The sequence below is a fragment of the Dipteris shenzhenensis genome, chromosome 2 (assembly GCF_047967505.1).
Source record: "Dipteris shenzhenensis isolate YYH24624 ecotype China chromosome 2, Dip_SZ_1.0, whole genome shotgun sequence".
NCBI classification, from domain to species: domain Eukaryota; kingdom Viridiplantae; phylum Streptophyta; class Polypodiopsida; order Gleicheniales; family Dipteridaceae; genus Dipteris; species Dipteris shenzhenensis.
This window is the reverse complement of record NC_141597.1, coordinates 47,496,266-47,512,218: the sequence shown is the minus strand read 5'-3', so window position 1 is coordinate 47,512,218 and position 15,953 is coordinate 47,496,266. Positions and strand designations below refer to the sequence as shown.

At 49.8% G+C, this 15,953-nt stretch overlaps 1 protein-coding gene across 7 annotated transcripts in view; it reads left to right on the top strand.

The window, feature by feature from the left end:
- The window catches only part of LOC147904875 (Pyridine nucleotide-disulfide oxidoreductase family protein), a 133,953-nt gene that overhangs the window by 36,850 nt on the left and 81,150 nt on the right, over positions 1–15,953 (top strand). For all 7 annotated transcript variants that reach the window (XM_087388955.1, XM_087388950.1, XM_087388945.1 and 4 more), the window contains one exon: positions 4,978–5,094. In XM_087388955.1, coding sequence (XP_087245081.1) covers positions 4,978–5,094 — 117 coding nt within the window. The remainder of the gene's footprint in view (positions 1–4,977; positions 5,095–15,953) is intronic.

Below are 15,953 nucleotides of genomic sequence, written 5' to 3'. Positions count from 1 at the left end.
CCCATACCCCGTCGGGATCGCCTCATCCATGCCACTATCATCTCCATATTTTACCGAGCTCACCCAGTACCACCTAGCTTCCGACCCTAGACTTTCATGACACAACCCTTCCAATCTCAACTAGGACACGGACGGGCTGACCCACCAGAGGCCTGGGAGACCTTGCTTATGGAGGTACACAGTATCCGTGAGCGCGAGATGGAGCTGACACGCTTTGCACAGGAGCAGATCTGCTTCACCGAGGAGCACGGCCGTGTCATACAAGAGCAGGCTCAGGCCATTTGGGACCAGGCTGATCTCATTCAGGGACTCAGATAGGACATTTTGCAGCTCCGAAAGGAGGTCACCGCCATACACAGAGTCCCAAGGAGCACTCAAGTTGTTGAGGCATAGATTGTGAGCATGCAATCTGTAATTGAGGAGAATTCGAGATGGGTCGACGTGGCCAAACGGAAACTTGCAAGGGCAACTGTTTCGGCTACTCTCATGGACCAGCAGCAGAGAGACAGTAAGGCTCTCAACATCAGCGTACGTGGGATCCCACGCATCGAGGCTACACCGATGACAGATGCGATGGTCACTACGCTGGGTGTAGCTGAGCACAGGATCGAGAGGCGTGGTGGGTGGGGAGATCTCCATGGATGAGGACCTCACCCCCCTACAGGTTGAGGAGATCGGGATCAGGCCCATAAGGATGGGAAGTGGGGAGTAGTACGAGATGGACGACTTCTTATAGGTCCCCGTCGGGCATCAGGGCCCCCTCCCACATAGGGAGGCGGGGTCTATGAGACTAAGATCTCCAAGATCCTATCTTGTACCATTTGGAAGTGTAATGGTACCTTATGGTCAGAACCAGGGAACTTCTTGGAATCCTATATAGGTCGCGACATAGTCTTCTACACAGAGACACATCAGAGTTCAGAGTGCCCACTACCAATAGTCAGTGGGTACACATGGGAGTCCACTAGAAGAGATGAGACTAGGGACACAGGGGGAGTACGAGGGTCAGGAGGAGTAGCAGTTCTTTACAGATCCACCCTTTTGGGAACCATTTCAGTAGAGCAAAGAGATGCACATTCCAGGTTTCTTTGGATCCGGATCCGACACATGAACAGCTGGGATATGTTTTTTGCAGTATGCTACTTCCCTCCTGAGACCTCCCACTGTGCTAGAGATATCCGAGATGAGGATGAGACATCTCCATTTGCAGCTCTCTATCAATCTATTGTTGACTTCTCGAGCCGCGGAGAAGTCCTCCTAGTTGGGGACTTCAACGCGAGGACAAGTGCCTGCCAGGTACTACCACTCCTCGATTTTAGGAATGATTCCATTCTATTGCCAGACATCGACTTTGAGGGTGCAGGTATGCTACGGGTTTCGGCTGACAGACGAGGTCCGGTCACATCTTATGGGTAGGCCCTTTTGGATCTCGGCAAATGCATGATCTCATTATCTATGATGGTCTTGACAGATGGCCCGCCTCAGGTGGTCTCACATGCTTCCCATATGGGGGAGGTTCTAGCGTTGTTGATTACATCATGGGATCCCTTGCCTTCACATCTCGCATCACTGATTTTACTGTAGCACCTCTCCCCCCAGGAGCTGATCATACCTACTTATTCTTTAGTATTTCCACTCCTCGTTGCATAGCACCTTCCACCCCACTGATTTCTTACTCCACCAATCATGACATATGCTTTGACCGCGATCACTCACCTATTTACTTGGGCTGTCTGTACATACTTCTCGCTTATATTGACTCTATACCACTTTTAGAGAGTGCTTCCCTGACCACCCGCTCACTACACAAGGCTGCACTTCACGCTTTCTCTCACATCACCCGCCCACCACTACTCGGGACCGTACCTTGTACTAGTTGGTATGATGATGAGTGTAAGGCTTTACGCCATCAGCTCAGATTCGCAGCCAAATCCAATCTTCCGAGCGAACCAAAGACGCTACACGAGTATCATCGACTGGTACATAGAAAGAAACTAGATTTCGTTCATCGGAATGAAGAGGATTTACTGAATATTTTGTTTAGGCGGAGATTTCTAGAGGGACGGTCTCCCTCACCTCTCACTAACACCCAGGTCTGGCATAACTATGCACACACACTATATAACATCCCAAATCAGCCAATCCTTAACCTCTCACATATACCACGCCCCACTTCCTGCACCCTCTTCACTAAGGGGGGAGTGAAGGATGCCATAATGAAACTTCATAATGGCCGAGCGAAGGATCATGAGGGGCTATGCACTGAGTTTTTTGACTCCTTGGTCCGCCCAGCGGGGATGTATGGGAGCCCTTGTTGGGGGCCAAAGTTCAAACTTGTCGGATATAGAGTGGGCTCGTGTGGAGCGGCTACAGGTTCTCATGCTATCGCGGATGATTTGTGGTAAGCCTTCCGTTCCTCACGGGATCATTCAGGCTGAGTTTGGGTCATCCCCATTACAGCTAGAGCTGCATTTCAGATCATCACGTATTTGCACTGAGTTAGGGAGTACGGGGATTACACTTCTGGGCGCAGCAGACTACCTTAGCTAGCTTTGTCCTCCTCTATGGCACTTCAGTAGGGGGGGACCAGAGATGTTGGTATGCATGCACTGAGAGAGGGTTTGAGTGACTAGGGCTCCACATGGATAGACTCCCTCCCTTCCAATACAGTATGAATGCTCCGTTTTCTCTCCTCCTGTCACAGGAGGTCAACCAGATAATCTGTGAGGATCTCTTGCAGCTACACACATTCCGGACTTGGTTGGGACCGAGCGAGCTCCCAGTGAAGCTCAGCTTCTAGAGAGATCATTGCTTACATATCACAGAGGAGGGTTTCATCGACCCACCAGGATATACACAGATCCACCTACCCCACTCATTGAGGATCTCTATTGGGCATTTTCGGGTCTTCGTATTGAGAGTGGCAAAGCAGAGGGCATACCGAGGGAGAGGCGCATATGCAAATTATGTGACATGCAGGAGGTTGAGACGGAGAAGCACTTCATCTTCAGGTGCCCTGTTACTATGGGATCCAAGGGCGTTTCTGCCTGTTCAGAGATAGTTTTGGGGTTTTGTCCCGGTTTCTCTCCTATCCAGACCTGATGTTTGGCGGGCTTCATCCATGAGGTAGTCAGGCACCGCGAGAGGATACTTCGATCACAGAGAAAGGAGCATACTTTTTCCTTAGCAGATCCTTCTTAGAGCTCTATCACGGCATAGAGCTATATATAGATGCTTTGTAGAACCGTGTAGCACCCTCTTGCCAATCCCAAGGTGTCGCCAGCAGCAAGAACCAATCGGAGAAGACCTTGACGAGCCAACCTCGATGCCAAGAGCAACCTCTTGGCTGTTGCACAGGGCACTAGCCTTCGACTGTCATGGGAAACAAGCAAGAGATCTTGAAGGGAAGGGTAAGCCACAACACAATACCGCCTCAGATAACCACGCTTGGCTACACCAAGTGTAGAGAGTTGCTAGCTACTCTATCACCTTGGTGCCCCACGAAGTTTATCAGAGCCCTATAGTTCTAACACCCTCCCGAAACAGCAGTCGCGAACCCAAAACACAGTCTGCTAAAAAAAATATTCACAAACCAAAAAGTGCTGCCATCTATCCTAGGAAAATGTCTCAATAGATGTGATGCTTCAAAAAGAAAAATGTTCATGTATGCCGATTACAGGAGGTGTTTCTTGAGCTAAACCTGCGTACTGATTTTCTTGCTCTCCATCCACCAAACAAACCTTCGAGTTGCTAGCTTCTTTACTTCTGGCATCATAAGCTTTCTTATAGCAGTTCTTCTCCTCGTGGTTGTCACGACCACAATAGTCACAGATGACCAACACTTTCTTGCCACTGTCTTTGCTCTCTCGTTTGCCTTTGACTGCATACGCATGTTCTCCTGTGTCTGTAGCATTTAACTCTACCTTTCTCTCTTCACCTAATTTCTAAAAGCATAGCAACAATATCATAGAAGCTCAGCGCATCAGAATTCAACCGTAAAATGGTGAATTGATTCGTTATACCTCGGTGCAAGGCTTGTGAGGAGTATTGCCTTTGCATCATCATCTTCCACTCGAACTCCTAATGCCTGCAATTGCTTCACAATGGATTGCATTTTGTTGAGATGCATGCTTGAAGATTTCTGCATCACCCATTGGAAGTGCAAATAGTTCTTGCTTCAGCATAATCTTCAAGTTCTTGCTTCTAGCACCAACCAGAGTTTCTAAGATATACCAATTCTGAGCTGCAGTCTTGGCAATATCTAGATGATGGAAGTATTCAACTCCAAGAGCCCTACACAGAACACCTAAAGCTTTCTCATTTTTCAAATCCCAGGCATTCATATTCTTGAAACCTTGGTTATTAGCCAGCCTCTTTTTTGAACTTGACACAACCCCCAAGAGCCCTTTCTCCATAAAAAAGTACAACGCAATGCCGCCTCAGATAGCCACGTTTGGCTATGCATGCAAGAACACTAAGTGTCGAGAGTTGCCAACCACACTATCACCTTAGCAGTCATGAAGTTTTTCTAAACCCTATAGTTCTAACAAGAAAAGAAAAGGGGGGGGGGGTTGTGCAGGGGCGCGTATATTGGAGGTCATCCTTCCTTGGGCTTTTGTATGAGAACAGGCGAATGGGTTCACTTTTTCGTGTGAAACCAAATAGATGGGCTCTCAGAAACTGGGAATCACAAATTCAAGAGTTTTGTTAAAGCTATTTGCATGTTGTATGGGAGTCAGATTCTTAGATTTTGTAGTGATTGTATACAGTTACCCCTTTGGAGTTCAATAAATATTAGCAGCACAACCTTTAAATAAATAGATACTCTAAGTTTATGGATTATGCTTATGTGCGTACATGTTTGAGCTGACTGTGCAGTGCTAATGGTGTTCATGGGCATGCCATATTATGAATCTTGTGAGCCATGCAGTGCTTTAAGACGATGCGTTTTAATTTGATGACACAATATTTCCTTAGGGCTTGACTGGAGTGCACTCAGCACGTGAGTTCGTCTGGTGGTACAATGGACATCCTGATGGTGTAGGGCTTCAAGTGGACCTTGAAAGTAGTGGTGTTGCAGTTATCCTTGGTCAGGTGTGTATATTAGAAATCTGTTTTGCTACTATACATCTTGTGAATATCATATATTTGTAATTGCTTGTGCAAGGGAATTTGAGAGAGAGAGAGAGAGAGAGAGAGAGAGAGTTTATTAAAGTCTTTGGAAGACCGAAGGGTCTGTGAGACTACAGGAAACCTGATACAACAAGCTTAAAGGGTGGAAAGAAAGAAAGAAAGAAAGTTTATTAATGTCCACTGGAGACCTAAAAGGTCTATGGGACAAAAGAGACCTGCTTATACATCAGTACAGAGAGGGCCATAGGCAACCTCCCTGGGAGTATCATTAGGTTCCTCCAAAAAAACATAGAACCTAAAAACACATAGAACATAAAACTAGGTGCTAGGCTATGGGGTGGCCATTACATCAGTTTAAGACTGAGGGTCTTTAGGTTTTGTCTTAAATTCTCTAATCACTGCAAGACCGTCACGATACACTGCCCATTTTCCTGCTTCCCTGGCTGCCTGAACCTTAGCAAGCTCGGTAGCTTTGTCCTTCAGTTGGGTTCTTGTAAGCTCCTCAGCAATCCATATCTTTGTCCCCTTCAGCTTACAGGATTGTCGTAGAATCCTCTTCCTGAGTATCTTCGAGTTGAAGGTACTAAACTGAGCATCATCACCCATGCTAGATGCTAAATGCTACATAGTCCTAGAAAGCATCAGTACTATCTAGTCTAACAGCAACATCATCATCATTTGAGAGAGAGAGAGAGAGAGAGAGAGAGAGAGAGAGAGAGAGTTGTATTAACGTCTTCAGAAGGCCTCACTGGCGTATGAGACAAAGTACAATCAAGAAAGTAACTCATACAACCGTCTATGGGCTGAAGCAAAGGGTTCGCTAAGGCCCTTGCTGAGTGCTAAGCTAATAATCTAAATAACTTAGACGTGCAAAGCTAGTGCTCCAAATACATATCCGTTTGCCATGGTGGCTTTTCAATTAGACATGAAGATGTCTCAAATCTGCATCTGTCGAGCTGTCTCTAGACTCTCACTATGGCGGGTGGTGTTGTCTCCATGATCTCTGTATCTGGTGGGCCAGAGAGAGAGAGAGAGAGAGAGAAAGAAAGAAAGAAGAAAGTGTATTATTGTCCACTAGAGGCCAAAATGGGCCCATGGGACATCAAGAACTCTGCATACAAGATAGCACAAAATCAACGTGCCCCAAAGAAGAGGCATCGTCGAATATCATCTAAGTGCTACGCAATATAATGCAAGTGAAAGTACATAATGTCAAATCTGAGCCTAAATACAGAGTAAACTAGATGCAAGGAAACCGCCCCCGGGTGCAAAATGGGGGGGATGAGCACAATATGCCAATGCAAAGATACAAGTCCAGGTGTCACGGAGTCTGAGAACCAAAATAATACTGGAAATCCTGTCCATCGACTCTGCCTCCTGCTATGAGAGTACAAATCTGGGCAAAGGTGAGGTGAGCGGCTGGTGGGGCGAGATCTCCATGAGTGAGTCTCCTCCGAAATGCTGCCATCATCCTGGATCGTCTGGAGATGAAGCGGCGAGTACGTCCCCTATGTAACAAGATCCTGCGGCGTCTACAAACCATCTCATATGTACATCCACATGGTGGAGGCATGTGTCCTGTGTGGGCTCTGCCGTCCTCGTGCTCCTCCTGGTCTCTGTCCTCTGGTATGGCGTGTGCCTGAGCTCTATGAGGCTGGGCTCTATCACGCTCCGGTCTGTGCTCTCTGAGGTAGTCTCGCCGAAGCATAGTGGCCTCCCTGACATAAAGGGCTAGGCAATGCTGATCCTCGTAGTCCATCACTCGTGAGAGAGGTCCAAAGCCATCCGTGAAGAGACAGTGGAATCTACCTCTGATCTCATAATATAGCGGGCATCTGCAAATGAAGTGCTCCTCTGACTCCACCTCTCCCATGGTGCAACAAGGGCAGATCCTGGTCTCTCGGCCTGGTCGCCGTCCATCCTCCATGCGTCGCATCCTACCAGCCTCTATCTCGAGCTGATGCGAAGAGACTCTAAGCTGGCCGAGGGCAATCCTCAGTGAGTGGGACATGTGGGTACCTGTATAGCCTGGTGGGATGACAAATCCATCCTCTGAGATCCGAAGGAAGTGGTCACGATATGTGGCCATCTTCACCGGAAGCTGCGTGGGATAAATCCAAGTGCGATACGTATGAAGCTGCAGCAAGTCTGCTCTCGTGACCTGGCTAAGCTCGTGGCGAGTCAACTCGAGATGAGGGGCATCTATGCTGTATCGGAACGGAGGCAGTCTATCCATGTCTAGTCCAAGGGATGTGAGCCATCTAGTGAGTCTGAAGTACCAGCAGTATCGGGTCCCTGATCGTGCCAACTCCATAGAAGATGCAAGTGCTAACCATGGCAACCGAGCTCTGCCTGCTGCTGAGTCTCCAAACTCCCTGACCCTGTGCAGATACATGACCGACTGAAACGCTGCATCCAATGCAAGGGGAGTAGCTCCAAACTCTGCTAGCATGATCTCGTGCGGAACTGTAGCCTTGGCCCTAATGAGCCGAGAGAACATGATGATCTGTAACCTCTCTACTCGTCTCCAATCTGCAGCGCCGAGGTCTCCTGCCCAGAAAGGAGCTGCATACATCGCAGCTGGTCTCACCAATGTATCAAAAAGCAAGGATTTCGTATCGGGATGCTGAAAGTGGGACTGAAAACACTGACGCTCGAGATGAGCCAACGAAGCATACCCTTTACTAATCCTATCTCGTGCTGCATATGTCATGGTGAAGACCGGTCCCCTGAAAACTGCCCCCAAATAAGTGTACTCTCTAACAAGCTCAATGGGCTGTCCGTCATAAGTGAAGTAAAACTCATCCGTGCTGTAAATACGATCAGAGGTGTTGAAAACCATAACCTTGGTCTTGCCAAGGTTTACGGTCAACCCCCTGTCCTGGCAAAACCTGTGGAGTGCCTCAATATGTGCCTGGAGGCCCTGAGCAGTAGAGGAAATGAGAACCACATCGTCCGCATACAGGAGGATAGGAATGGAGGATCCTGAGAGAGTAGAGCCCACACCACCTGTCATCTGTACAAACATCTCTAGCTCATCAATATATAATCCAAAGAGAGTGGGAGAGAGCGGGCAGCCCTGCTTCACCCCAATCGTGCTGCATACCTCCTCTGAGAGCCCCTCACGTGTCCGAGCCCGACCAGTGACCCTCTCATACAAAGCCATGATAGCCCACTGTATCTCTCCACTAAAGCCCATCTGGCGAATCCTCTGAAACAATCTGAATCGCGGAACTGTGTCAAATGCCTTCCTGAAGTCCACGAAGCAACAATAAAGCCGTTGCCTTCGTGACTTCGCCTCCTCCACCAGTGCCCTAAGTGTGAGGATGTGGTCAAGTGTCGAATGATCCCTAAGAAATCCAGCCTGCCCTCTGGCTCTGAGTCCTGTCGTCTCGGCATGGTCATTTATACGGCTTTCCAAAACTGATGCAAAGATCTTGGCCATAACGTGGCCGATCATGATGGTCCTGTAATTCGACGGCTCCATAGGGTCCCCCGACTTGTGGATAGGTACTATGGTATTGCCTAACCAGGACTGTGGTAGGCCTGTACAAACAGACTCATTGAAGAGACGGGAAAGAACAAAATCTAAGGCATCAATCCCATGGATTACATACTCCGCTTGCAATCCATCATGATCCTTAGCTCTCCCGTTCTTCAATCGGTGGACTGCTGCACGGACACTCTCTGGTGTGAAAAGAATAGATGAAGCTGGCCTAGGGGAATGGGATAAATCGATGGCTGGCAGATCTGGAACATCGTATAGAGCTGAAGTATATGCAGACCAGACACGTGGATCTGTAAGGGGGCTCTGAGACTTCGAGCGGAGGAATTTTCTCCAGAATTCCTTGGAGTCACAGCTGAAAAGCAAGCTTCTCAGCTCCTCCTCATTCTGGGCTAGAAATTGGCGTTTCTTGCGCCTAACCAACCACTTGTAGTCTCTCTTGGTTTCGGTAAGGAGGGGAGACTTCTTCTTGGTCTCAAGGTGAAGTTTCCTGCGGAGTTCCTTACACTCCTCGTCATACCAACCGTTGCAAGGAACAAGACCAACCGGTGGGGGACTAGACGAATGACACGTGGCAGGGAAGGACATGTGGGCGGCAGAAACGAGTGAAGAATGTAGAAGTTCCCACCTGTCCTGCGTGGATGGTAGAGCATCTAATAGATGAGGACGGAGTAGGCGGCTGAGGTTCTGGCCATATACATCATCGAACTGGTGGTCGAAATGAACCTCATAATAGGATTGGCGGTCGTGATGACGAGGGGGGGGTGGGTCATGGGAGACATGAGTCAAAGTAAAGTGGATGAGTGCATGGTCGGCAGAGGGCATGAAGGGGCTAACAGTAAGGCTATGGATGGAAGGGACTAGAGTCGGGGGACCTATGATGTAGTCGATCACGCTAGTGCCACGCCCAGAAGCAGAAGAGAATGTAGGCATGGAAGACTGTGGCCACCTGGACAAGCCGTTATAAATGACCATACTGTGCGAGGTGAGGAGCTCTAGTAACTGACGTCCCTGATCTGTGGGCTGTACTGTGCAGTCTGATGAAGTCTGACAGAGGCTATCATTGTGAGATGCCGGAAGTATGACCGGATCCTCCATGAAGTCATAAGTGAGGGCCTGTCTGTTTGAGGTCCTCGCGTTGAAGTCTCCTAAGAGGATGACTTCTCCGCGATGTGAAAAATCTGCAATGTCCGCTGAGAGATCCTCAAATATGGACTGGCCTGGTCCAGTGGAAGAGTAAAACGACTGCGCCGGGGGGAAGTAGCAAACTGCAATAAAGAGATCTCGCTGAGAGGCTCTGCGGTGGATGCATACCCACAAGAATCGGGCATGTGAATCCGCTCTCTCCACTGTGATGATCCGATCGAGATGCTCTCTGTACAAAATGGCCACTCCTCCAGATCCTCTCACTCCAAATGTTCGAGTGTGCTGTCTGAAGGCAGATCTCCATGTATATCCTGTCACTCGTGGCAAAGGTCTCTCTGGACTCTCGTGTGTCTCTGTGAAAAAGATGATATCTCTCCCAAAGAAAGCCCCCCGTAGATTGCCTGGCTGTGCTGTAAAAGAACCATTGCAGTTCCATACAGCGATGCGTAGACTATCTGACAGGTGGTGTGTCCCATGAGCCCTGTCCCGTCAGGCGGTCGGAGCAGGAGGTGGAGGTGGGGCCATATCTGCTGGTCTGTCATCCCTAGGCACTGTGGGAGCACGCCTCAAGGTGCCTGTGATGAGTCTGCCATCCCTGATCATTGCCCACTTGCCCTGAGCTCGGGCTGCGTCTCTCTGAGGCATGAGCGCCTTGCGCTCCTCAACCTGTATCTGAGTCAGATCCTCGTCCATGGAAATCTGTGGGTGGTCTCTGAGTGTCCCTCTCCTCCTGAGGGCAGCTAGACGTGCCTGGGCATCTCTGAATCTGATAATGAGGGGCTGCTCTCTAGTACGATCTCTCCCGACTCTATATGCTCCTACTATGCCATGATCCTGTACTCCCAATGTCTGAGAGACAAAGGTCACAGCCTGTGTCATCGTGGACTTTGTCTCCGAGGGCAAGATACCACGAATGCGAATGTTGAGGGCCTTTGTGGCCCTCTGCTGTGACTCGGCCAATGTAGCTGATACAGTCGATCTCTGAGGCTGTGATGGCTGACGGCGGACGACATCCACCCACTCTGTGGCTCTCTGGACCTCTGTCTGAAGGGAGGTCAAACGCTCCTCAACCGCAGCTGTGGTGGGAGATGTGTCTATGTGCTGAACGCGAGTCTCGATCTGTTGCACTCGCTCTGTGTGTCCATGAATCTCTCCAGCAAGAGTCCTATGAGTCGCCTGTAAGACCTGAAGATCTGTTCTAATAGACAAGATCTCCCGGTCCTGCTGTGTCACTCGATCAGTAAGAGATGCAACCTGAGCTGTAAGTAGAGCAATGGTCTCGTCCTTCCTGTGAAGCATCTGAAGGGCATCTCAGAGGTGGGTCTGAAAGTGCTGAAGCTCTGGTAGGATGTGTTGGCAAGGACAAACAGTGCAAGGCATGGAAGGAGAAAGAGAGGGAGAAAGGGGGGAAAGGGGGGAAACCGGTAAGGTGGGTAGCGGGGATGAGGGAGAAGGCTGGAGAGGGGGAGAGAAAGCGGGTACCGAGGATGGAGAGGAGGGGAAGGCTAAAGTTGGAGAAGGGGTAGGAGAAGAAGGGACCTGAGAGGGGAGGGGTGAAAAAAACTGCGGGTACAAGGTGGCTATGGGTGGAAGATGAGATAATGGGGCTGAAACCGGTGTACCTGTGACTGGGAGTGCGGCAAGTGCGGGCACTGCGCTGGGCGGAAGATGAGATAGTGGAGCTGAAACCGGTGTACCTGCGACTGGGAGTGCGGCAAGTGCGGGTACTGCTCTGTCCTTTGAAGAGGATGCAAGTCCTCTTCTACTATAGTGCAGCATGTCGGTCGTGGAGGCCATTGATGTTGCTGCTGTTGCTCCTTCTGTAATATGCTTGACGATGTCGGCCATGTTTAATTACGGGAAACGGGAAACCGGCGGCATTGAGAAGCAGGAGATGGCGAGCGCTGCCAATGCGCGATGAGCGGGTGAGCGGGGTGGGGGGCCTGAGCGGCTGAGCTGCGAGGGGGAGGGTCTGAGCGGGGTGAGCCGCTGCGAGGGGGAGGAGCTGTGAGGGGGGGGGGGAGGAGCTGTGAGGGGGGGGCGAGGAGCTGCGAGGGGGGGGAGCTGCGAGGGGGGGGAGGGGCTACGAGGGGGGGCTGCGAGGGTGCGAGGGGCTGCGAGGGGGGAGGGGTGAGCTGCGAGGGGGGGGTGAGGGGCTGCGAGGGGGGGAGGGGTGAGCTGCTAGGGGGGCTGCGGGGGGGGGAGGGGTGAGCTGCGAGGGGGAGAGGGGAGCTGCGAGGGGGGGGTGAGGGGCTGCGAGGGGGGGGAGGGGTGAGCTGCGAGGGGCTGCGAGGGGGAGAGGGGGGCTGCGAGGGGGAGAGGGGGCTGCGAGGGGGGGGAGGGGTGAGCTGCGAGGGGCTGCGAGGGGGAGAGGGGAGCTGCGAGGGGGGGGTGAGGGGCTGCGAGGGGGAGAGGGGAGCTGCGAGGGGGGGTGAGGGGCTGCGAGGGGGAGAGGGGCTGCTGCGAGGGGGGGGTGAGGGGAGCTGCGAGGGGGGGGTGAGGGGAGCTGCGAGGGGGGGGTGAGGGGCTGCGAGGGGGAGAGGGGAGCTGCGAGGGGGAGAGAGAGAGAGAGAGAGAGAGAGAGAGATGAAATGAAATGCTTGTATTAAAGTCCACGGGAAACCCATTATGATCTATGGGTTTGGAGAAAAGACAAGTACAAAATACAAGGTCTAGGCAGTTCTAGACATAACTCACTAGACAAGAAAAAACGATGACAAACTGCACTAGGGTAAGTAAACCTACCTAACTCAGTCTATAGTTCCCAAGGTGATAAAACAAAATTACAAACATGTAGAACTAAAAAAGATGGAAAACTAGTAATAGAGAGTACATACATATGTGATCCTAGAGAGGGCTGCATATCCACCAGCACCCCTGGTGGTCAGGGCTCACTCCTAGATGCTAAGAGTGTCTTCCTATGCTTCACCATTTGGATCAATGTAGCTCCAACTTGTCATACTGGGAGGGGGAGAAAGGTCATTAGATCTTGTAGCACCACTATCTACATATCCTGTGCCGATCAATGTGATGGTTGAGTATCCATGACACTATATAAAGTGATGCTCGTCCTCAATCAAACTGCCCTTGCAGATTTTACAGAGACTCTCTTGTTTGGGGTTGTTTGTCCGACATAGAGAGTACTTACTTAGGCGACGGGGCTTGGCCACATCATCATACACCTCTCAGAGGAGGATCACAGAGTTCTTCCCATCGAGTGACATTGATCGTCCAGTCTCTCCCCGACCCTACGATCGCAGCACGGCACACGAGACATCGAGGGGACACACAGATCACTTTGGGGGACCTCCCGTCATTGTTTGGACCTGGGATACGTCCTACGGGAGTCACGGTGGCTTTGGTCTTGTGTCGAGCCTCGTCCAGGAGACCGAGACGCACGACACCCCTTGATGGGCACCAACGTCCCATCACCAGCTATGCACCAGCCAGGGGGACATGACATACGGAGGATTTCGCTCCGCTCCCAGTCCTTTTCTTTTCATTGTTACATCCAGATGTATTTGATTATGTATGATCATACTTAGGATTCAGCACGGGTGATGATGCTCGTTTCAGTAGCTCCACCCTTACTATGATTTGTATCAGGTTTTCTTTCATTCCCATAGACCCATCGGTCTTCCGAAGACTCTAATAAGATTTCTTTCTTTCTTTCTTTCTATGGGTCTCTACCTCAAGGTCATGGGAGCTGAGTCTAAAGCTGCAAACTCTTGACCTCTTTCTTGTAGAACTCCATTTTCCCCTTACATTTTCTTCACAATCCACCACTTTTTGCTGCACAAAGTCCTTTATGGCCCCTTTCTGAGAATAGAATCCCACCTTTCCAACCAATTATGTGCCTCTTTGAACAATCCGTTTTCGCTTTTGGCTTCCATCACTTTGTAAGGGATTCTGTTGCTGCACGTTTTTTTTCAGTTTGACCATATAAGAAATCAAGATACATATTGCTTCACCCTCAAGCAGTAGCATTCCTGTTTCTGCCAAAATCATGGGATAGGAAGTTTGCACTCTTACCCCTAGCTCTTCTACTGGGAACCTTTTCTGAATTCTTTCTATTCTTTTCCACATTTCTTTCGCTATAGTTGCGCCCCATCCTTGACAGCCATACAAGACCACTGGCTGAAATGGAGTTTGGAAAAGGAATCTCCTCATAATCCAATTCCTCAAACTAAGAGAGAGAGAGAGAGAGAGAGAGAGAGAGAGAGAGGGAGAACTCACGGGCCTATGGGACAAAGTGCATCAAAAGAAGAAACATATACAAGCCTCTGTGGGTTGAAGCAAAGGGTGCGCGAGGGCCCTTGCTGAGTGCTATGCTGAACTAACCCAATGGAAAACTGAGAGACTTTAAAAACTGAAAGCTCAAAGTCGGAAACTCTATGCCGTGGTGGCTCTCCGTTGGGCTGCAAAAATATCCCGGATCTGCATCGTGTGGCGGAGGCCGTGGTCTCCTTGACTTTGTATCCAATGGGCTATGTCAAGAGTGATGCCTCGTCTTTGGCGGTCTCCTTTGAGGAGAGCTGAGATGGACAGAACCTCGATCGTGTGTGCTTTGGTCACTCTCTGTGTCATGTGTGGTCTCCATTTCCCTCGCTCGACAGTGTCGCGTCGTCTCTCTCCACTGATCCACACCGCCCTCATGTCAGCTAGCTCTTCCTCCTCCACTCTGCTATGTCCTAGAGCTGACTTTGCAATAGTGTCTCTTTGTGTCGTTGCATCTCAATCAGATAGAGCCTGATGCAGAATTGGCCTTGGGACGTGGATCAATTGTGAGTGGACCAAAGCTGTGCCCCTCCTAAAAAAGGCAATGATATCATCCATGGATTTCATAGTATGTTGGGTAGACACATAGGAAATGCTCCTCTATCTTGAACTCCCCCAGCGTGCATAACCTATAGATCCATTGCAGTTTGGGTATGCTTGCAGCTCTCGTTGCCTCAATCCTCAGCTAATGGGACGAGACTCGCATTTGTCCAATGGCAATCCTCAGTGCATGTGAGACTCCTCTGTCCTTGAGGTACTGGGGTCTGATGCTCCGATACTCTAAAGAAGTGGCCGTGATAGAACCAAATCTTGGTGGGGAACAATTGGTCCCCCCCCCCCCCCCCCCTTTCGAGACATATGGAGCTAGAGGAGATCTAACTATATGATACGGTTAATCTCATCTCGTGGGATCTGCTCGGGTGATGCATCCCTAGAAGGGGGGAAGCCGGTCCATCTAAATACCATGACTGGCAAACCATATGGATCTGGGTGCATACCATACTGTACCAACCCTGCTCTCTACTAGCTGTCTGTGACTCTAGTGCCAGCCTCGGTTGTCTCCAGTGAGGTAAGGCCACAGGCCCACAAACTTTGTGGAGGAAAGTCATTGTCTGAGAAATGACATCAAGCTGGAGGGGGGTCATGGCAAACTCTGTCTGTACTATCTGATGGGGGGTTGAGGGCTTACTCCGAATCATCGTAGACTCCATAATCACTTGTAACCGCTCAAATCTCGTCCACTCTGTTGTCGAAAAGATCACTCTCCTAAAAAGGTGCCGCATACATGGTAGTCGGCCTCATCAGGATGTCAAAATGCCAGCCCTTTGTCGGCGGATCCTGAAAGTGCAAAAGTCTCCTCAAAGTCCAGCATCATCCAAGCATCTGTCATATGTATTAAGTCTATAGAGTTCTCTAGTCAATGTGCCAGTCAACACCATGGTGAAAGCATCTGTAGCATCATAGACTGCACACCTAACACTATCAAAGAGAACCTGATATCCACAAGTAGCTATGGCTGAAATGGATATGAGGTTTTTGCGGATGCTTGGTACATAAAGTACATTGTCTAGAGTGACTAGACCACCAGATACAGAAGTAATGGCATCTTGCCCAATGCCTTTTACTGAATAAGATGCATTATTGGCCTTTTACTGAATAAGAGAACCTGATATCCACAAGTAGCTATGGCTGAAATGGATATGAGGTTTTTGCGGATGCCTGGTACATAAAGTACATTGTCTAGAGTGACTAGACCACCAGATACAGAAGTAATGGCATCTTGCCCAATGCCTTTTACTGAATAAGATGAATTATTGGCACATGTAACTGTTCCCCCCTTTGGTGCATTTGCAAGTGAGCTGAATAACTTCTTGTAGGAAGTGATGTGCTT